General features: G+C 41.2%; 2 protein-coding genes across 3 annotated transcripts in view; one reads left to right on the top strand and one right to left on the bottom strand.

Annotated features, from left to right (window-relative positions):
• PLA2G7 (phospholipase A2 group VII) overlaps window positions 1-9903 on the bottom strand; it is a 34423-nt gene extending 24520 nt beyond the window's left edge. For both annotated transcript variants that reach the window (XM_060021704.1, XM_060021705.1), the window contains exon 1: window positions 9677-9903. The gene's annotated coding sequence lies outside the window, so the exon portion shown is untranslated. The remainder of the gene's footprint in view (window positions 1-9676) is intronic.
• ANKRD66 (ankyrin repeat domain 66) lies at window positions 11-23563 on the top strand. The gene is made up of 5 exons (XM_060021627.1): window positions 11-9293; window positions 13040-13245; window positions 20556-20732; window positions 21447-21600; window positions 23239-23563. The coding sequence occupies exons 3-5, from the start codon at window positions 20570-20572 to the stop codon at window positions 23561-23563; spliced, it is 642 nt and encodes a 213-aa protein (XP_059877610.1). The 5' UTR covers window positions 11-9293; window positions 13040-13245; window positions 20556-20569.

Below are 23563 nucleotides of genomic sequence, written 5' to 3'. Positions count from 1 at the left end.
TCAAGGCAGATGATTAAAAGGAAAAAAAAGACATGCAACAACGAGGACTTAAATAGGCTAACCTATCAGTGAGATTAAAGGACTAGCAACATGATTCCGTGTGTCATAAAGGGAGAAGACATTTGGGAAAACACAGCACATGCAGTTTCTAGGATGGGTTCTTGGAAGGCACCAGGGTGTCAGAGTTCTTGGTCGTGCTGGATTGCAGAGCCCAGAAATAACACTTTTAGGTTATAATATTAGGTTTTCGGCCACTAGTTCCCTAACTTTGTAGCAGTCTAGTGTGGTTAGAAAGAAGAGCATCAAACTCTAATAATTTTATCACATGTCATAATCATAATCATATCCAAGGGCATGTCTAGCTCCTAGTAAACCCTCAGTATGTTTTGGCTAACGTTTCCGTCATGTTTGTAAAATAATCGTGTTGCAGCAGCTGGGTGTGTTTTTGGTGCTGATGATGTTATATTTGGGGGGATCTCTATAACCCTGCTACGTCTGAGAGCCTCCCAAAGGCAGGGGGCAGATCTTACTTGCTGTCCCAAGTGCCTGACAGGGGTCCTGGCATGCAGCTTGTGTGGGAGAAATGTCGGTAGCACTGATGAATACAACTGGACTTGTGATGATAATAAATTATATTACAGGAAGGCTCTTTGCTAACATCTTAGCAGCAAAAACTATCTTGTATTTGTGAATCACTTTTCCCCTTGAAAATTTCTCCCGTCTTTTTGGGGTGATGGAAATGGTCCAAGCCATCACCATCTCATTCTTGAATTTTGCAATAACCTGTCACTGGTCTCCCCGAACCCTATGGTCAATTCCCAATATAGCAGCCAGAGTGATCATGCCATTCCTCGTGCTCAAAGCCCCCAAATGGCTTCACACGACACAGAGCAGAAGCCACAGATCTTAAAGTAACATATAAGGCTCTGCAGCCTGTACTCAACAGACTCCTGAGCAGACATCCCAGCCTCTCCTGCACACTCACCCACATACTCCCTGCAACTACACGTCTTCCTTGCCATCCAGCCAACATTTCAGGCCCCCCCTTGTCCCACCTTGGAATCTGTACCTGTATTCCTCTTCCAGGAAGGCTCTTTGCCCTGACACCCAAATAACCAGCTCCCTCACTCCTAGGTTTTTGCTTCCACGTTACCTTCTCAGTGAGGCTTTCCCTGACCAGTTTAAAATTACAATCTACCCCCCAACGCATACACCAATATGTGTCCTGTTTCCCCAACTGCTTTATTTTTCTGCATAATATTATCACCAGTAGAGATTCTCTGGATTACTTGTTAATTGTTTATCTTCCTCTTCCAGAAAGTCAGTTCTGTGAGCATAGAGAATTGGGGCTGGGTTTTTTTGTTGTTGTTGTTGTTTTCCCTGCTGTATTCCCAGGACCTACAACAGTGCCCGGCACATAGCAGGCACCAGTAAATGCCTGCTGCATGGATAAATTCTGAATCCTGGTAGTTTCTAACACATCGGTTACTCACATAAACTGAGCCATGTTTAGTGATCATGTGGGTGTTTGTCCCACTGATACGAATGGGGTACTAACTAGCTGGCATGGTTATTCTGCAGGAAGATGTAGATCCGTGGCCCAGAAATCAGTGTTCCTGAGTAGCTATGTGCTCCCCTGAATTTCCTGGCCTCCCTGGTAGCTAGACGGGACTGATTTCCGATAAATGGGAATTTGAATGGAAGTGGCCTAGGACATTTATGCGTCAGTATGTCTCTCCATTCCTTCCTTTCCTTCATTCAACAAACTTAGAAGCCACATGTGTGTCTCCAGATGGAGGAAGTCTGGATCCTTCATCACTGAGCAGAAAAGAGCCTCTGCCAGTTCATATGGCCTTTTATGAACAAGAAATAAACCTTTGTTGTGTTAACCCATTGAAATCTCCAGGTTAAGTTGTTTTCCATTATGACAGTGCAACAGGGCCGATTCTGAGTAACATCAGATCTGCAGTCATTCAGTCGATGGGTACTTACTAAGCAAATGCTACACACCCTCTGCTATGTCAACAACTGTGGTAAATACCGGAGAATTTGACATAATCCCTGCTCTAAAAGAGCTTACAATAAGGGTTCAGAAACAAGACTCACATCTATAATACAGGAAGAAAGCAAATGACAAGGACATTTCCAAATTCTTAGATGATATGGTACAAATTCTCAGGGCAACAGGAATTCGGAGAATAAGATTTCAGAGGAGACAGGGCTATAGAAAGGTCAGCTCTTATCACACAGGCTAAAAATCCAGATAGGTAGCTGGGAAAACTGTCCCTGGAGCTCTAAGCTTCTTGGTTATTTGTAGAGTGAGTCTGGCATTTCCTTATTCCATATCTTTTTTTAGGGGGGTGGGGGGAATCAGAAAAAGCATGTACAGTTTAACTCCTTAAATTATTTATAATATTGGTTGACTTCAGTTTATCTTATTTCACTACTATTTTCAATTTTATTATAACGTTAATACATGACTTCAAAATTCAACCATGACAATAAAGTAAATTAAGAAATGGAGCTGTCTCTGCACTAATAATCCCTTGCCAACAGATGTTTTTCCAGATGCATTTCCATGCGTAAATACATGTACACATACACAATACAGACAAACATATACACCCATACATATAAATATACATACATATATAGCTTTAAAGTTTGTTTATAAAACGTCATACGATATATTCAACTTCCATTTTTAATTTGAAAATATATTATAAATATCTTTTCATATGAGTACCTAGCACTATAATTTGTCTTTTTATTTAAAAATGGCACCTAGGAGTTGCTAAAAAAAAGTTTGCTCACTAAATAGATGATAATATTGCTAACATTTGAACACTTACTAAGTGCCAAGTATTTTGCACAGTTTCTGGCACATGGTCCCTTACTCAATCATCACCAAAACAATCTGTCAGGGGAGCTTAATTATCCCCATTCTACTGATGAGGAAACTGAGGCCAGAAAAGTTTAAGTGACTTGTTCTAATCACACAGCTAGCAAGTGCTGGAGGTAGGGCTTAAGCCCAGATTGCCTGAATGCCACCTTTTACCCACCACATGGCATCTTGATATAATGTCAAATTCTGTTCACTCTAAAACCAAAATCTTCTAAAGTTAATGAACAGAACAGTTATTTTAATGATGCTAAACTGGTCAGAGCTGGATTGAGAGATGACTTAACAAAGAATTAGAAATTGTTCTCCAAAGAGATGAGACTCTGTCTCATTGTTCTTGCCCTAATTTATATTGGAGCAACATGCCAAGACCCTTGGAAACTTCAGAGTACTTTGTATGAATCCCGAGACATAGCTAAGTTTCCCAAATAAGCAATAGAAGAAGTTGCACTGAAGCCAGGCTGGATCCTCACAAGCCTCCACTGCTACCCCTCTGTTACAATGTCACCACTTGGATTTTCATCAAGTAACATCATCCACAGAAAGTATTTACCACTCCTGGTGCTTACAGCCCAGGCTGAATAAGGGGAGTGTCGTACAGCCCATTGGAAGATCACGAGGGATGAAGAGGTGAAAAAGAGAAGACAAAGTGAAACACATAAGGAATCAACAGTGATTTTTAGGAACCCTGCACTAACCCCAAGAAGGCTCACTTGCCCATAGCAACTTGGGTATTCATCACATCTTCCCTGTCAATAACCTCAGGGAGAAGTGGAGACAGCCAATGGCTAGCAAGGCTTCCCCGAGTCCTCCAAGCAGGACTGGGGTGCTCTGCCCTCCCCATGATTCCTACCAGACCAGTGCCATGGCCATCACCTTTTGTCCTTATAGTGGAACCGGCAGAGTTAAGGCCAGGTGAAATGGCCCGCGCCAGTTCCCTGCCTAACCTCAGGCAGGCTGCAAGGCTCTTGCAGAACCTTTGAACACGCTGACTCCTGAGACCCATCGCAGACTTTCTGATGCAGAATCTTCAGAAGGCAGGTCCAGGCATCTATATGTTAGCTCCCTATGGGCTCTGGTATAGCCAGTACCAGGAGGCAGTGTTTGGAAATGTCTGCAACGGAACAGTAAGAGTACTGTTTGCTGAGTTTTTTTCATCACCCTATATATGTGCTATCTGACCTCATTCCCAGAGTAATAATTCTCCAAATAATTCAATGACTGGCTGCCTCATTCATGCATTTGTTCACGAGTCCATTTACTCAATTTTAAGAGTGACTATGTGTCAGTCACTATGTTTCGGATTAAAAGATTTCAAAAATAGATGTGATTTTTGTCTTTAAAATCCCTAGCAGGGAAAGCGATTGTCGAGCGGTCATAATGAGGAATAATAGCACAATAACTGAGGCAGAAGAACGGGTAAGTGACCTGGAAGACAGAATAGTGGAATTCACTGCCATGGAACAGAATAAAGAAAAAAGAATGAAAAGAAATGAAGCCAGCGTAGAGACCTCTGGGACAACATTAAATGCACCAACATTCGCATGATAGGGGTCCCAGAAAGAGAAGTGAGAGAGGAAGGACCCAAGAAAATATTTGAAGAGATTATAGTCGAAAACTTCCCTAACATGGGAAAGCAAATAGCCACCCAAGTCCAGGAAGAGCAGAGAGTCCCAGGATAAACCCAAGGAGAAACACGCCCAGACACATGGTAATTAAATTGACAAAAATTAAAGACAAAGAAAAAATATTAAAAGCAACAGGGGAAAAACGACAAATAACATACAAGGGAACTCCCATAAGGTTAACAGCTGATTTCTCAGCAGAAACTCTACAAGCCAGAAGGGGGTGGCACGATATATTTAAAGTGATGAAGGGGAAGAACCTACAACCAAGATTACTCTACTGGGCAAGAATCTCATTCAGATTTGACAGAGAAATCAAAAGCTTTACAGACAAGCAAAAGCTACAAGAATTCAGCACCAGCAAACCAGCTCTACAACAAATGCTAAAGGAACTTCTCTAAGTGGGAAACACAAGAGAAGAAGAGGACCTACAAAAACAAACCCAAAACAATTAAGAAAGTGGGAATAGGAACATGCATATTGATAATTACCTTAAATGTGAATGGATTAAATGCTCAACCAAAAGACACAGACTGGCTGAATGGATACAAAAACAAGACCCTTATATATGCTGTCTACAAGAGACCCACTTCAGACCTAGGGACACATGCAGACTGAAAGTGAGGGGATGGAAAAATATATTCCATGCAAGTGGAAATCAAAAGAAAGCTGGAGCAGCAATACTCATATCAGATAAAATAGGCTTTAGAACAAAGAATGTTATAAGAGACAAGGAAGGACACTACATAATGATCAATGATCAGGGGATCAATTCAAGAAGAAGATGTAACAATTATAAATATATATGCACCCAACATAGAAGCACGTCAATACATAAGGCAAATGCTAACAGCTATAAAAGAGGAAATTGTCAGTAACACAACAATAGTGGGGGACTTTAACACTTCACTTACACCACTGGACAGATTACCCAGACAGAAAATTAATAAGGAAACACAAGCTTTAAATGACACAATAGACCAGATATAGTTGATATTTATAGGGCATTCCATCCGAAAACAGCAGATTGCACTTTCTTCTCAAGTGCACATGGAACATTCTCCAGGATAGATCACATCTTGGGTCACAAATCAAGCCTCGGTAAATTTGAGACAATTGAAATCATATCCAGCTTCTTTTCTGACCACAACGTTATGAGATTAGAAATCCATTACAGTGAAAAAAAAACGTAAAAAACAAACACATGGAGGCTAAACAATACGTTCCTAAATAACCAAGAGATCATTGAAGAAATCAAAGAGGAAGTCAAAAAATACCTAGAGACAAATGACAATGAAAACACGATGATCCAAAACCTATGGGATGCAGCACACCCAGTTCTAAGAGGGAAGTTTATAGCAATACAAGCCTACCTCAAGAAACAAGAAAAATCTCAGATAAACAATCTAACTTTACACCTAAAGGTTCTTTGAGAAGATAAACAAAATTGATAAACCTTTAGTCAGACTCATCAGGAAAAAGAGGGAGAGGGTTCAAATCAATAAAATTAGAAACGAAAAAGAAGTTACAACAGACACCACAGGAATACAAAGCATCCTAAGAGACTACTACAAGCAACTCTATGCCAATAAAATGGACAACCTGGAAGAAATGAACAAATTCTTAGAAAGCTATAACCTTCCAAAACTGAACCAGGAAGAAATAGAATATATGAACAGACCAATCACAAGTAATGAAATTGAAACTGTGATTAAAAGCCTTCCAACAAACAAAAGCCCAGGACCAGAGGGCTTCACAGGTGAATTCTATCAAACATTTAGAGAAGAGCTAACAGCCATGTTCTCAAACTCTTCCAAAAAATTGCAGAGGCAGGAGCACTCTCAAACTTGTTGTACAAGGCCACCATCACCCTGATACCAAAACCAGACAAAGATACCACAAAAAAAGAAAATTACAGACCAATATCAGTGATGAATATAGATGCAAAAATCCTCAACAAAATACTAGCAAATGGAATCCAACAACACATTAAAAGGATCATACACCATGATCAAGTGGGATTAACCCTGGGATGCAAGGATTCTTCTATATAGGCAAATCAATCAATGTGATACACCATATTAACAAACTGAAGAATGAAAGACATATGATCATCTCAATAGATGCAGAAAAAGTTTTTGACAAAATTCAACACCTGTTTATGATAAAAACTCTCCAGAAAGTGGGCACAGAGGGAACCTACCTCAACATAATAAAGACCATATAGGACAAACCCACAGCAAACATCATTCTCAATGGTGAAAAACTGAAAGCGTTTCCTCTAAGATCAGGAACAAGACAAGGATGTCCACTCTCACCACTATTATTCAACATAGTTTTGGAAGTCCTAGCCACAGCAATCAGAGAAGAAAAAGAAATAAAAGGAATACGAATTGGAAAAGAACAAGTAAAACTGCCACTGTTTGCAGATGACATGATACTAAACATACAGAATCCTAAAGATGACACCAGAACACTACTAGAGCTAATCAATGAATTTGGTAATGTAGCAGGATACAAAATTAATGCACAGAAATCTCTTGCATTCCTATACACTAACAATGAAAGATCAGAAAGAGAAATTAAGGAAACAATCCCATTCACCAATGCAACAAAAAGAATAAAATACCTAGGAATAAACCTACCTAAGGAGGTAAAAGACCTGTACTCAGAAAACTATAAGGCACTGATGAAAGAAATCAAAGATGATACAAACAGATGGAGAGATATACCATGTTCTTGGATTGGAAGAATCAGTCTTGTCAAAATGACTTTACTACCCAAAGCAATCTACAGATTCAATGCAATCCCTTATCAAATTACCAATGGCATTTTTTACAGAAGTAGAACAAAAAATACTAAAATTTGTATGGAGACACAAAAGACCCCGTATAGCCAAAGCAGTCTTGAGGGAAAAACGCGGGGCTGGAGAAACCAGACTCCCTGACTTCAGACTATACTACAAAGCCACAGTAGTCAAGGCAATATGGTGTGGCACAAAAACAGAAATATAGATCAATGGAGTAAGATGGAAAGCCAGAGATAAACCCACACACCTATGGTCAACTAATCTATGACAAAGGAAGCAAGCATATACGATGGAGAAAATACAGTCTCTTCAATAAGTGATGCTGGGAAAACTGGACAGCTACATGTAAAAGAATGAAATTAGAACACTCCCTAACGCCATATAGAAAAATAAACTCAGAATGGATTAAAGACCTAAATCTAAGACCGGACACTATAAAACTCTTAGAGGAAAACATAGATAGAACACTCTTTGACATAAATGACAGCAAGATCTCTTTTGACCCACCTCCTACAGTAATGGAAATAAAAACAAAAATAAACAAATGGGACCTAATGAAACTTAAAAGCTTTTGCCCAGCAAAGGAAACTATAAACAAGACAAAAAGACAACCCTCAGAATGGGAGAAAATATCTGCAAACGAATCAACGGACAAAGGCTTAATCTCCAAAATATATAAACAGCTCATGCAGCTCAACATTAAAAAAAACAAACAACTCAATCAAAAAATGGGCAGAAGTCCTAAATAGACATTTCTCCAAAGAAGACATACAGATGGCCAAGAGGCACATGAAAAGCTGCTCAACATCACTAATTATTAGAGAAATGCAAATCAAAACTACAATGAGGTATCACCTCACACCAGTTAGAACGGGCATCATCAGAAAATCTACAAAGAACAATTGCTGGAGAGGGTGTAGAGAAAAGGGAACCCTCTTGCACTGTTGGTGGGAATGTAAATTGATACAGTCACTATGGAGAACAGCATGGAGGTTCCTTAAAAAACTCAAAATGAATTACCATATGTCCCAGCAATCCCACTACCAGGCATACACAGAGAGAAAACCATAATTCAAAAAGACACATGCACTCCAGTGTTCATTGCAGCACTATTTATAATAGCCAGGTCATGGAAGCAACCTAAATGCCTATCGACCGACGAATGGACAAAGGAGATGTGGTACATGTATATACAATGGTATATTACTCAGCCATAAAAAGGAACGAAATTGGGTCATCTGTAGAGACATGGATGGACCTAGAGACTGTCATACAGAGTGAAGTAAGTCAGAAAGAGAAAAACAAATATTGTATGTGGAATCTAGAAAAATGGTACAGATGAACTGGTTTGCAAGGCAGCAATAGAGACAGAGATGTAGAGAACAAATGTATGGACACCAAGGGGGGAAAGTGGGGGTGGGGGTGGGATGAATTGGGAGATTGGAATTGACATATATACATTAATATGTATAACATAGATAACTAAGAAAAACCTGCTGTATAAAAAATAAATAAATAAAATTAAATTTTTTTTAAAAAAAGAAGGCCATCCCCTTCCCCTTCCTATGGACCAGGCCAATACTTAATGCTCGGATCCCTGAGTTCAGTGTTAGCCCAAGATTAGGTTCCAGGCCTTTGTAACTGTCAACACTTTGAAGGGGTGCATTTCCCGGCTCCTACTCATAGACCAACCTCCTGGCTCCTACTCATAGACCAACCTCCTGGCTCAGCATTCTTATTGGGGTCAAAGGTAATTTGTTCAATACTGATTTGTTAGCACAAATCCCTCTCGAACCTGAACACGTAAGTCCCTCAAGGGCTCCCAGCCCCCTTATGAGCCCACCCACCTCTCCCTCCTCCTTCCTCCCATTTCCGCAGCCACCTCGGAAGCCAGAGGTCTGAATGAAAGCCTGACCTTTTCGTTTTTAGAGCTAGAAAGGTCTATGAGAGGCTCCAGGTAATGACGGGGAAGAGAATGTTCTCTGTTTCTGGTTCTGTTTGGCTTTTTAAAAACAAGCCTCCCGCAGAGTCAGGGTAGCGCAGCCGAGATCTTATCTGGGCTGCAGCCTGGAGCTCTGGGACATGGGGAGTAAGTAATCGGAGCAGAAAAGGTTTGGGAGAACTGGGCTCGAATTCCATCACCCTCCCCGCAAAGATCCCAGAGCTGTTCGGAGGGCGGCAGGGAAGGCGAGCCCAGCTCCGGCTTGGAGGTGGGTGCGGGCGGGGTCCCAGCCCTCCAACCCCCATCCTCCCCCATCCTCCCATCCCCATCCTTTCAGCCCCCAACCTCCCAGCCCCCCAGCCGGCGGCAACCCCCGGCTCCCACCCGCCCCGGCGTACCTCGTCACCCGGGCACCGCGATGAGCTGCTTGCGGGAACCGGGACCGGGCGCGCCGACCCCTTTGCTGCTTGCTCGCTGCCAGTACCGCAGGCTCTGTCGCCCGCTGTCACCGGGTCACCGTGGCCGCGGGGCGGCGGGCGAGGGGCTGCGCGCTGGCTTCGCGCTCCTTCTGCCCCGCGCCGTCTGGTCGCCCCGACTCTGACCTCCCCCGGCGCCGCAGGAGGAGGGAAGGGGTGGAGCTGAGGCCACCGTCCTCCCACCAGCAGAGGCGCTGGGACGCGGGCGAGCTCGGCGAACACAGCACCCTCCCAGGGCTGGCGGTCTGCAATCTGGACCCGCGGGTTAACTTAACCCCCTTCCCCCCCGGGACCGACCCACGCGTGCAGAGAGCGGGTGCTGCGCCCCCAGTTCCTGTTCTCAGACTCTATTCCGATCAGATCTTTCCCAGTTCCATTCACCCCCCCCCCCATCGCGCCGACCTTGCTCGTTTCACTAAATTCCCGGTTACTCTGTTTCCATCTGCAATCCGCAATGCCTTGCGCAGTCCGCTTTCCGTTTTATAGTACACTGGAACTAGAAATTATGTGGACTATGCTCCGGCTTGGAAGGCCTGCCACTGAGTTAGTTTCATTTCTCCGTGGAAATACAGTGAAGGGCAATCAGGAAGAGCTTTTATGACTTGGGGGGAAATGGTGTGAAAAGGGGCCATCTGATAGCTCAGCTTAACCCAGTTCTTTGCGGTTTCGCTGAAATTCCTTCCTTCATTTTCCAATGCTTTCTCCTCAATCCAACTTTCTAATTTTAAAATATTCATTTAAAGCGTCAGTTAGAGACTCAGAGAAAGTAGTTTGACATTCATGGGTGGAGTTAATGTTTTATGTTTTTAACTAGTGATTTTTGGCTTTTTGGCGAGGTTGGCAGGACTGTAGATGAAATTTATTTTATTTTTATTTGGAGGACTCCAGATTAAGAAGGCATGGATTATAGCTCCTTTCTCACACTTGTTAGTGATGTCACTTTGGGCAAGTTCTTTATCCTTTCTGCTTCTCAGCTTCCTCAAGGGTAAAACGGAGATAATCAAAGTACATTAGTCAGAGGCACCTTGTGAGAACGAAATGCAAATGTATGTGAAATGCTTAAGACAGAGCATACACAGTGCTGTCTAATAGTATTATCTTTAAAGAAGCAGTGACTTATTTAAACCTGACAATAGGTGAACATTTAAACTATCTCAGCCTAATGACAATTTCCTGTACTTCCTGGGATAACCGCCTATGAAACAAATTGCCCCAGAATATTAATCTAAAAGTGTACATGATACACTACGTTAGAGGTCTCTAAGGACCTCCTCCCTTTAACCTTAAGACAGGATGAAGATTCAGAAGACACAATCAGAAAATTCATCATCACACCTAAAAAGGTGGTGGGCTTTGAAAGCAGGTCTTGAAGGCAAGTATGAAATATTTTCTTTCTTTCTTTCCATGTCAACTCTGTGCTTCCTCCCATTGTAATCAGATTACTCTCTCTGAGGAGGTCAGACTGGTTGGCATTTAGCAGGTTAATGTCCTGAGAAGGTCCCCAGTGTAGGGTTGCCAGATTTAGCAAATGAAATACAGGACATCCAGTTAAATTTGAATTTCAGACAAATGACAAAAAGGTTTTAGTATAAGAAGATTCCATACAATATTTGGAACCTATTTATACTCAAAATTATGTGTTGTTTATTTGAAATTCAAATTTAACTGGGCTTCCTGTAATTTTTCTGGCAACCCTAGTCCAGTGAAATGAATAAAGAATGGGCCTCACATTCCAAAGGATGGCAAGTCAACGTAGACATACAGGTTATAAGGTGGATCTGATATGGATTTTGTTTTTGTTTTGATGTAGTGAAAAAAATAAGGTACTTGTGTTTATAAATTGATTCTTTGTTGAGCTGTTTCTTATCTCTTAATTCTTATTCCCATTTCCCATCAATATAGAAGTGCTTCTTTACTCCTTAACATGAAAAAAACTGATGACTCTGTCCTCAATCAAGATTTTGGAATAAATAGTAATAATGTGCTCCATAGTGTTTTCAAATAGTGTTTATTGAGGGCAAACTGTATGTTAGGTACCATTTCAAGGATGACTACCCCTGGAGGCTAAGGAAATCACACCATAGCAAGTGAGCCCTTGTAGGTAAATACAAGGACTGTGGGGTTTCTGAGAAGTGAGTTATTAATTCTCCTTGGAAGGGATGGAAGTGAAAGGCATTCTCACTGCACAGGATCCAAGGAAAAGAGGCTCCAAGCCAGATGAGCAGAGGAGGGAAGCCCCAGGGTGACGGTCTGGAAACTAACCCATCCTGATTAAAGTAATGAAGCTAGAAGAAACAATGGGATTCAATAAAACTAAAAGTATGATTGGGAACTTGGAAACCCTCGAGGCCCTTAGAAGGTAACAGAATGCAAAAGAAAAAATTAAAAGATTAAATTACTTAAATTTAAAATTGAAGACAATTAAAGTTAAAACTAGAAACTCCAAGAGGGAAAATGTCCAGGAAAGGCATGATGTTAAGTGTGAAATAATTTAAAATGGATTGATTTTGAGCTATTGGGTGGAGACACTATTAAACCTGAAATCTAAAAATATATTTCTCTGAACGGACCAGAGAAGAAAGTATGATCAGAGTATTCCACTAGATGATCGAAAACAACATTCACTAGTCTAACAGTGCAAGCATGCTTACTGGTTTTCAACTCTTAGAAACACCTTTTAAACAAGCCAAAGAAGAATGAACTGTGATTATACAGGAGAATGTAAATATGATTGATTTCTAAAATGTAGAAGTACCTATAGGTAAGTAGGTAGAAGGAGGTAGAAGTGAGGCCTCCTAGGATGGAGAAAAGGTTGAGTTACTAAGGGTCTCATTTTGGAAAATGTCGAGAGTCAAAAGAGATAATGTCCATAGTTAGTAGAACAAAAAGTAAAGGTCTGGATGCACAGTGACTTTGCAGAGGAGAGATGTAGTGGAGGGCCTGAGTAGAGAGATGTAACTCTATTAGGAGGGTTAGAGAAGAGAAAAGATAGGACCAGGATGGATGTGAGCTAAATGCTCACTCTCCTAGTAGAAATTAGATAGACAGTGCTTAGGATGATACACCAAGAAATAATAATATAGCATACTATTTTGCAAACATGGAGATCACCAGATATCTGAAAAGGAAAATCATTAAGGGTGATTACCTTTGGGGAATTGGGCTGGAGTTGGGGTGAGTTGAGGTGGGAGACTCTCGCTTCTCTCTTTTAGCACCTCAGTACTATTTAACTATTTGGGATATGGGCATGATTACATTGATTCAATATTTAAAATTTTTGAATAGGAACTTGTGAAAAGGAAGGCTTCACCAAGACAGAGGCTTTCAAGAATGAGTAGGAGTTCATCTAGAAGGAAGAGGAAGGCATCCCACAGAATGTGGGACTGCATGAGCCAAGGCACCGGAGCCTAGAAGTGGAGGATACACCTTGGTGATGTCCAGTCCTCTACTGTGACAAGGGCATCAGGTGTATAGACAGGCTGGAGCAGAAGGTAAGGTGAAAAGGTGAGCTGGAACTACTAAAAGAGTCTTCTCAGTAATGCAATGGAGTTCGGACTGTAAGCTCCTTGAGGATAGGAACCATGGCATTTTTATTCCCCTGTGTCCAATACAGAGCCTGGCCCACAGTAGTTGCCCAATAGATGTTTTCTGAATGAATAAGAAATATTTGGGGGCAATGAGGAACCATCAGAGTTTTTAAGCAGAGCAGTAGCAGTACTTATTTTTAGAAGATGGCTTTGAACTGAAAAAAGATAAGTTGAGATTGGAGAAACCAAAAGCAGGGGATGAATTAGGAGACTATTATGTGAAAGCCGATATAAAACAGGATAGTGACAGTGGGGACTGAGATTGGAAGATCTACTTGAGAGATATGAACAAGGCAGAAATGGCCATGAGGGATAAAGCAGAGGGATGAGTCCAAAATGGCCGTGAGATTTCTAGCTGGGGAAACCAGGTAGATGATGGAGCCATTGATTGACACAGGAAATTAGGGAAAAGGAACAGGTTGTAGAAGTGGGATCATAAACACAATTCTGTGCATATTGAGTTTGAAAAACCCAAGGATGATGTTTATAAATTGTGGGTCTTGAACCACTGATGGCTTATGAAATCTACTTGGTGAGTGGGTACAAATATTTTTTAATGAAATGGAACATGACAACTTTTAAAGTGCATCACATGTGGCAAAGTTTAGTGCTGTTTCATCGAATTTGGTTTCCATAGCATATATATGTAACTGACATAAAACCTCTTTTCTGCAGTATGTCAAAAAAATAGTTTGAGACCCTTTGCCCTTGGGTACCAAGTGGTGTGTGAAGTCAACTTATCCCTGCTCGAGAGAGCCACTGTGCACATTTTCCAGCTCTCTCTGCAGTGACTTCATGTGGGTGGCTTGAATTCAGCAAATACTCCAAAATGTGATTTTTCTCCCCTCTAGTGAGCCAGCACACTGAGTGGTTAGTTATACAGGTCTGAGGCTCAATATAGAGACCTGGGCAGAAGTCATTTATTTAGAGATAAAAATACTGAGAGTGCATGGAATTGATATGGAGTGTTTTTAGACAGGGTAGTGGTAGAAAAAATTCTAAAGAACAGTCGCATTCATGGAAGGTATGAGGAAGAGGAGGTCGTGAATGAAATCGTGAGGTTGGTCAAAGTGAGGATAGAAAATGGGAGAGAGGAGCTTTACGGAAGTCAAGAGAGAAAGGAGTTTAAAAGATATGATCGACACTGTTGATTAAATAGAATTGACTAAAGCAAGGGCTGTGGGATTTCCCAATCAGGAAGGCATCGGTGACACCTAAGACCAGTTTGAGTATAACAGAGGGGTTAAGGCAGGGAGTCAGTAAGGAATAAAGGGTACAAAGACAATATGTGTCGACTACTTTTAAGACATTTTATGGAAAAGAAAAGACACGTGGCTATAGTTTGAGTGAAAGAAAGCACGAAGAGAGTGAAAATCTGGGGAATGGCAATGAGAACTGCCTGAGGATGTTTGAATCTTTCTGAGCCCCATGGTGGCTGGAATCCACTCCTTAGTCATGGATTCAGTCTGTCTGGTGATGTGCTTTCCCTGGTGATGTTTGCCAGTCCAGGAACTAAACAACAGAAGAGGGCTATCTGGGCTTGGAAACTGGGAGAGCAGACTGGCCAGGGGCAGTGAAAAATGAGGGAATTGTTGTTAACGGAAAAAGAATTTTTAGATGGAAATCCAAACAAAATAAAGGAGAAAAATATAGAATACGAGGGTTCCACCATAACCCCAACCTCATTAGGTAATTATTTAACAACTTAGTACATGTCTTCCAGATACTTTTCCAGAGGTAAATGTGGTAATTAAGAGGGCTGAGTCAGACAGACCTGGGCTCGAATCCAGTTCTACCTTTACTAGCTCTAAGGCCCTGGGCAATTTACACAGACTTTAAACCCCTCAGTTTCCTAAGCTGTGAAATAGAAATAATAATATCATCTATATCACGAGGGCTCAGTGAGTATTAAAAGAGGTAATGCATGTAAATTGCCTAGAACAGTATTTGGCAAGCAGAACGAGCACCTGATACATAGATATGTACCTATATATCTATACATCAATACACACATATGTATATATACACATACACCTATGGGAAAGAGATTTCATGTCCATATTACTATACGACACACATATATACTCACACAGCTATGGGAAAGAGACTTCATATCTATATGACTATACATATACGTAACATGAATAACCAGGAAGAACTGAAAAATATTGGTGATTTGAGTGGGTTGGAGGAAACTACCCTGAGGCAGCGTGATGGAAGTCGGGTAGAAGGTCATGATCGAGAATGGAATCTGAAACACAAGACCTCAGAGGTGAAGCACTTCCAGAGGACGGCAGGTCCCAGATGGCCATGCCTCTAAGTTTCAAAAGTGGAGAAGGGATGAAGAATCTTTTATTCAGTATTTTAGCCAATTCCAAAAGTCATCATCCAATGCCAGGCTTAGGCTTCATTCCTCCTTGGCAGGTCTTAATGCCTTCTGTAGACTTGGTTTACTTGTGACTTGGAACTGTGGCTGTCACAAGCGGCTTGTTTGTATTCATTCAGTAATTGGACTCTAAGATCTGGCTTGCCAAACCAGTCTCCAGGACATTTTTCTTTGCCTGAGTCATTGATAACACTGCTACTAACCCCAATCAAGATGTAGGAGGCTTTGTGCGAAGTCCAAGGCACCCGGTGGCGCTGTGATTCACAGTTACCTGGCTCCTTTTTTCGGTTGCCAAGTTATTTGATTCTACACTCACAGTGTCATCCATATCTTCCTTCCCGTTCCTACTGTTACCACAGCTAATCAAGGTCCTTAAAAGCTCTACCCTTGACAATTACAAAATGTTTCTTTTGTTTGTGTGAGTTATAAGTGCTCATTCAACTAATCTAACTACAAAGTATATTCTTTTAAGCTTTTCCCCATATAAACAAGTACATACATATAAACTAAATTATTGGTCACTTTTGTAATATTCTATTTTTTTGAATTTTTGAACTTTATTTTTTTATACAGCAGGTTCTTATTAATCATCAATTTTATGCACATCAGTGTATACATGTCATGTCAATCCCAATCTCCCAATTCATCACACCCCACCCCCACCCCCTGCTGCTCTCCCCCCTTGGTGTCCATACATTTGTTCTCTACATCTGTGTCTCAATTTCTGCCCTGCAAACTGGTTCATCTGTACCATTTTTCTAGGTTCCACATATATGCATTAATATATGATATTTGTTTTTCTCTTTCTGACTTACTTCACTCTGTATGACAGTCTCTAGATCCTTCCACGTCTCAACAAATGATGCAATTCCATTCCTTTTTATGGCTGAGTAATATTCCATTGTATATATGTACCACGTCTTCTTTATCCATTCATCTGTCGACGGGCATTTAGGTTGCTTCCATGACCTGGCTATTGTAAATAGTGCTGCAATGAACATTGGGGTGCATGTGTCTTTTTGAAGTATGGTTTTCTATGGGTATATGCCCAGTAGTGGGATTGCTGGACCATATGGTAATTCTATTTTTAGATTTTTGAGGACCCTCCATACTGTTTTCCATAGTGGCTGTATCAATTTACATTCCCAGCAACAGTGCAAGAGGGTTCCTTTTTCTCCACACCCTCTCCAGCATTTGTTGTTTGTAGATTTTCTGATGATGCCCATTCTAACTGGTGTGAGGTGATACCTCACTGTAGTTTTGATTTGCATTTCTCTAAAAATTAGTGATGTTGAGCAGCTTTTCATGTGCCTCTTGGCCATCTGTAGGTCCTCTTTGGAGAAATGTCTATTTAGGTCTGCCCATTTTTTAATTGGGTTGTTTGTTTTTTTAATATTGAGCTGCATGAGCTGTTTATATATTTTGGAGATTAAGCCTTTGTCCATTGATTCGTTTGCAAATATTTTCTCCCATTCTGAGGGTTGTCTTTTCATCTTGTTAATGGTTTCCTTTCCTGTGCAAAAGCTTTTAAGTTTCATTAGGTCCCATGTTTTTATTTTTGTTTTTATTTCCATTACTCTAGGAAGTGGATCAAAAGAGATCTTGCTGTGATTTATGTCAAAGAGTGTTCTTCCTGTTTTCCTCTAAGAGCTTTATAGTGTCTGATCTTACATTTAGGTCTCTAATCCATTATGAGTTTATTTTTGTGTATGGTGTTAGGGAGTGTTCTAATTTCATTCTTTTGCATGTAGCTATCCAGTTTTCCCAGCACCACTTATTGAAGAGACTGTCTTTTCTCCATTATATATCCTTGCCTCCTTTGTCATAGATTAGTTGACCGTATGTGCGTGGGTTTATCTATGGGCTTTCCATCTTGTTCAATTGATCTATATTTCTGTTTTTGTGCCATACCATATTGTCTTGATTACTGTAGCTTTGTAGTATAGTCTGAAGTCAGGGAGTCTGATTCCTCCAGTTCTGCTTTTTCCCCTCAAGACTGCTTTGGCTATTTGGGGTCTTTTGTGTCTCCATACAAATTTTAAGATTTTTTGTTCTAGTCCTGTAAAAAAATGCCATTGGTAATTTGATAGGGATTGCATTGAATCTGTAGATTGCTTTGGGTAGTATAGTCATTTTCACAATATTGATTCTCCCAATCCAAGAACATGGTATATCTCTCCTTCTGTTGGTATCATCTTTAATTTCTTTCATCAGTGTCTTATAGTTTTCGGCATACAGGTCTTTTGTCTCCTTAGGTAGATTTATTCCTAGGTATTTTATTCTTTTTGTTGCAATGGTAAATGGGAGTGTTTCCTTAATTACTCTTTCAGATTTTTCATTATTAGTGTATAGGAATGTAAGAGATTTCTGTGCATTAATTTTGTATCCTGAAACGTTACCAGATTCATTGATTAGCTCTAGTAGTTTTCTGGTGGCATCTTTAGGATTCTCTATGTATAGTCTCATGTCATCTGCAAACAGTGACAGTTTTACCTGTTCTTTTGCAATTTGTATTCCTTTTATTCCTTTTTCTTCTCTGATTGCCGTGGCTAGGACTTCCAAAACTGTGTTGAATAATAGTGGTGAGAGTGGACATCCTTGTCTTGTTCCTGATCTTAGAGGAAATGCTTTCAGTTTTTCACCATTAAGAATGATGTTTGCTGTGGGTTTGTCCTATATGGTCTTTATTAGGCTGAGGTAGGTTCCCTCTATGCCCACTTTCTGGAGAGTTTCTATCATAAATTGGTGTTGAATTTTGTCAAAAGATTTTTCTGCATCTACTGAGATGATCATATGGTTTTTCTTCTTCAATTTGTTAATCTGGTGTATCACATTGATTGATTTGCGTTTATTGAGGAATCTTTGCATCCTTGGGTTAAATCCTACTTGATCATGGTATGATCCTTTTAATGTGTTCTTGGATTCTGTTTGCTAGTATTTTGTTGAGGTTTTTTGCATCTATATTCATCACTGATATTGGTCTGTAACTTTATTTTTTTTACAGTATCTTTGTCTGGTTTTGGTATCAGGGTGATGGTGGCCTCATAGAATGAGTTTGGGAGTGTTCCTTCCTCTGCAATTTTTTGGAAGAGTTTGAGAAGGATGGGTGTTAGCTCTTCTCTAAATGTTTGATAGAATTCACCTGTGAAGCCCTCTGGTCCTGGACTTTTGTTTGTTGGAAGATTTTTAATCACAGTTTCAATTTCATTACTTGTGATTGGTCTATTCGTATTTTCTATTTCTCCCTGGTTCAGTTTTGGAAAGTTATAGCTTTCTAAGAATTTGTCCATTTCTTCCAGGTTGTCCATTTTATTGGCATAGAGTTGCTTGTAGTAGTCTCTTAGGATGCTTTGTATTCCTGATGTTTCTGTTGTAACTTCTTTTTCATTTCTAATTTTATTGATTTGAGTCCTCTCCCTCTTTTTCTTGATGAGTCTGGCTAATGGTTTATCAATATGGTTTATCTTCTCAAAGAACCAGCTTTTAGTTTTATTGATCTTTGCTATTGTTTTCTTTGTTTCTATTTCACTTATTTCTGCTCTAATCTTTATGATTTCTTTCCTGCTGCTAACTTTGGGTTTTGTTTGTTCTTCTTTCTCTAGTTCCTTTAGGTGTAAGGTTAGATTGTTTATTTGATATTTTTCTTGTTTCTTGAGGTAGGTTTGTATTGCTATAAACTTCCCTCTTAGAACTGCTTTTGCTGCATCCCATAGGTTTTGGATCGTCGTGTTTTCATTGTCATTTTTCTCTAGGTATTTTTTGATTTCCTCTTTGATTTCTTCAGTGATCTCTTGGTTATTTAGGAACGTATTGTTTAGCCTCCACGTGTTTGTGTTTTTTACGTTTCTTTCCTTGTAATTCATTTCTAATCTCATAGCACTGTGGTCAGAAAACATGCTTGATATGATTTCAATTTTCTTAAACTTACTGAGGCTTGATTTGTGACCCAAGATGTGATCTATCCTGGAGAATGCTCCATCCGCACTTGAAAAGAAAGTGTAATCTGCTGTTTTTGGATGGAATGTCCTATAAATATCAATTAAATCTATCTGGTCTATTGTGTCATTTAAAGCTGTGTTTCCTTATTAATTTTCTGTTTGCATGATCTGTCCATTGGTGTAAGTGAGGTGTTAAAGTTCCCCACTATCATTGTGTTACTGTCAATTTCCTTTTTTATAGCTGTTAGCATTTGCCTAATGGATTGAGGTGCTCCTATGCTGGGTATATATATATATATATATATATATATATATATATATATATATGTACATGGGCCTCTCACTGTTGTGGCCTCTCCCGTTACGGAGCACAGGCTCCGGACGCGCAGGCTCAGCGGCCATGGCTCACGGGCCCAGCCGCTCCGCGGCATGTGGGATCTTCCCGGACCGGGGCACGGACCCGTGTCCCCTGCATCGGCAGGCAGACTCTCAACCACTGCACCACCAGGGAAGCCCATTATACCCATTCTTTAGATGAGAAAGATGAGGCACAGAATTACTGAGAGTCACACTGCTAGCACTTTTGAGTAGGAGTGGGAAGTAGTACTGGGAAGAGGTTTGAGGCCAATTAGCCAATGTCAGCCCATGAGCTTAGCGTATAATCCTATAGGCAGAAAGGAACCATTGATAGTTTTTGGATAGGGGATTGGCAAGCACTAACCACAGTAGCTAAGATCCAAATACACACTCAGCAGGGCGTACACATGAAGCAACCCTGGATGCAAAGGTATGAGGTAAGAAAGAAACTAAACCATCAGGAACCCTATGGAATCACTCCCTAGGAATAAAGTATTGCAGAGAATTTCCTAAGTGGCATGCTTTTCCCACAGTTGTTTTTTTGGTCATGGAATTGACCAAACTGTCCGACATGACAAAACTCCACCAAGCTGTAGCTGCTGGGGACTACAATTCAGTGAAAAAGATTTTGAAGAAAAGTTTCTGTGGCCCAGACTACAAGGAAGTGGACTGGAATGACCGAACCCCACTTCACTGGGCTGCGATCAAGGGTGAGTAGGCAACGCCTATGCAGATCCATCCCTTCGAGACCACTGTTCATGAGGTTCCCCGTTGGTAGTCGGTGTGGGGTAGTAGAAAGAACATTTCTTGGGAGTCAGATGAATGAATGGGGGCCATTACAATCCTGGCACCTCCACTTATTAGTTGTAGCACCTTAGGCAAGTTATTTAACATCTCCAGGCCTTAGTCTATCCATCTGTATGATGAGAGCAGTAATGCTGCCTTGGAATCTCGTGGTGAGGATTCAGTAAGGTAGCGAATGTGCACTGCCTAGCAAGTAGTGACTCTCAATTAATGTTAGCTTTCTGCCCTGTTGAGGGCAGAACGGGAACTTTGTCCTGTTCATGGCTGGGGCACGCCAAACAAGGCTCAGTTATAGAACTGGAGGAGGGTCGCGGCAAAAAGTCAGCCAAGGGGCTTGTCAAGACCTTCAGCCATAGAACACCACTGAAGAATGTTAGGGAAGTGTTACAGTCAACCTTGCTTTTAAAAAATTTGTTTTGACTCCCGTATGGCGAATGGGTTGGCGGGAAGCAAGCCTGGCTGCAGAGACATCAGTTGGGAGAATTTTCCAGTACAAAGTGATGGGAGCTATGCTAAAGCACCTGTCAGTGAACATTTGCTATGCGCTGGGCTGTGTACGTTACGCCTGTGATTCTTTTTTTTTTTTTTTTTTTGCCGTACGCGGGCCTCTCCCGCTGCAGAGCACAGGCTCCGGACGCGCAGGCTCAGCGGCCATGGCCCACGGGCCCACCCGCTCCGCGGAACGTGGTATCTTCCCGCACCGGGGCACGAACCTGCGTACCCTGCATCGGTAGGTGGACTCTCAACCACTGCGCCACCAGGGAAGCCCCGCCTGTGATTCTTTTGTGCTTCACAAGAACTCAGTAAGGTAAGTGAATACATCCTTAATTGGCAAATGAGGAAACTGAACCTCGGATGTTTGTTTCTCATCTGGGATGCCATGGTTAGCAAGCGGTATTTATTGTCAGGTATAAACCCACATCTCTCTGACGAGAAAACCTGTGCTCTTAATCTGTGCTAGCTTTCATGTAAGTGGGACTTGATGTATTTTTTATTGAGATGTCATTGACATACAACATAGTATCAGTTTTAGGTATATAGCATGATTCAATTTTTGTATATATTGTGAAATATCACAGTAAGTCTAGTTAACATCTGCCACCATACATAGTTACAAATTGTTTTCCTTGTGATAACTTTTAAGATCTACTCTCCTAGCAACTTTCAAATATGCAATACAGTATTATTAGCAATAGTCACCATGCTGTACGTTACATCCTCATGACATTTATTTTATAACTAGAAGTTTGTACCTTTTGTACCTTCACCCATCTTGCGCCCACCCACAGCAACCACGAATCTGTTCTCTGTATCTATGAGCTCCGTTTTTTTGTTTTCAGATTCTATGTATAGTGAGATCATATGATATTTGTCTTTCTCTGTCTGACTTATTTCACTTAGGATAATGCCCTCAAAGTGCGTCCACGTCGTTGCCAAGTATTTGGTTTTGCAGTCGGCATGGAGACTGCCGAAAGCAGAGTGAGCCTTAGGGGTGTTAGCACAGGTCAGGGTAGAGTGACTTGGAAGAAAAAGCAAGATTTCTGGGCAGGGTCTGCAAGAATGGACGGGAGAGGAGGAGAGAACTGATTTACATAAATAACACTAACACAAGATAGAAAGTGACAAGGTCAAAAGAGCAGGTCAGAGGAGGGAGGCTTTGTGGTCTGAATACGGAGAGGTCACTTGCAGCTTGTTGGGGGCACAAAGGCTGAGCGACAAGCAGGTTTGCCGTCCTCGGAATGAACTGTGCTTTTTATCATGCTTTGCGCTTACAATACTGTTTGCCCTGCCTGTATGATCATTTATCCTCTCAAGTTTCATTTGTCCTCATACTGGCTCAAACCTTATCTCCGTGAATGGGCTTTCACCAGTGTCCTTAAGCAAGTCACATACTCACCTTTGGCCTCATATACAAAACAGTGTTTTTGTATGCTTCCCATCGTCCGTGTGTGTATGATGATCGATTCATCTATTTCTCCATCTATCACCTGTTCTAAGATTCTGTAGCTATCGTCTAACTATTCTTTACATAAATCCATCTATACATACAATACGTACGTGATTATAATTTTATTTTCTTCCCTACCTGTTTTTGTACTTTAAATTTTTCTACAATGAACAGACATAGCTTTTACAATTAGGAAAAAATGCAATTAAAAAATAAATGAAGGAAAACAGCCTCCCCATAATATGCAGGTTGCTCTGTTGATGTGAGCACTTTAAAAATGAGTAGGGGGGCTTAGTGGTGCAGTCACTGTCATTAAAACTGACAAGCACTTCAAACTAAGTGCTTGTTTTTGATTCTATGGACATCCCACCCGGGCACCGTTTTTCTCCACCTCGGAGTAGTTTCTTTAGTGTCTGAGACCTCCCTAAGTGTACACTTGGAAATGCTTGAACTTGGCCGCCTTTCTCCTCGACTGGACGGCGGAGGTGCCCAGGCCGCATGCAGAGGGCAGAGGAGACGCCCCTCTGCAGGCCGGGCAGGCTGTCCAGTCCACGGGCATTGGGGGTTGAGAGCTGGTTCCCCTCTCCTAGGGCTGAGCCCCAGTGCCGGGACCACCGCCAGGCCACCAAGCAGAAGGGGCTGCAGCTTGATCAGCGGGATGAAGACTGGGATGCCAAGAAGAGGGAGTTGGAGCTGTCTCTTCCTTCCTCAAAGCAAAACACTAATAAGAAAAAGAATAAGACTCGAGGCCCCACCAGGCTCAGCAATACCAAGGACAGGAGAGTGTGA

This window comes from Delphinus delphis, chromosome 10 (assembly GCF_949987515.2).
Source record: "Delphinus delphis chromosome 10, mDelDel1.2, whole genome shotgun sequence".
In the NCBI taxonomy this organism is placed as follows: domain Eukaryota; kingdom Metazoa; phylum Chordata; class Mammalia; order Artiodactyla; family Delphinidae; genus Delphinus; species Delphinus delphis.
This window is presented reverse-complemented; position numbering and strand designations above follow the sequence as displayed.

Bases quoted from the DNA above. Each gene is read 5' to 3' on its own strand.
- ANKRD66 (XM_060021627.1), top strand. From the start codon at position 20,570: ATGGAATTGACCAAACTGTCCGACATGACAAAACTCCACCAAGCTGTA. The intron at 20,733-21,446 runs GTGAGTAGGCAA...CTCCCGCTGCAG, and splicing joins TCACTGGGCTGCGATCAAGG to AGCACAGGCTCCGGACGCGC. The intron at 21,601-23,238 runs GTGATTCTTTTG...TTGGCCGCCTTT, and splicing joins CCACCAGGGAAGCCCCGCCT to CTCCTCGACTGGACGGCGGA.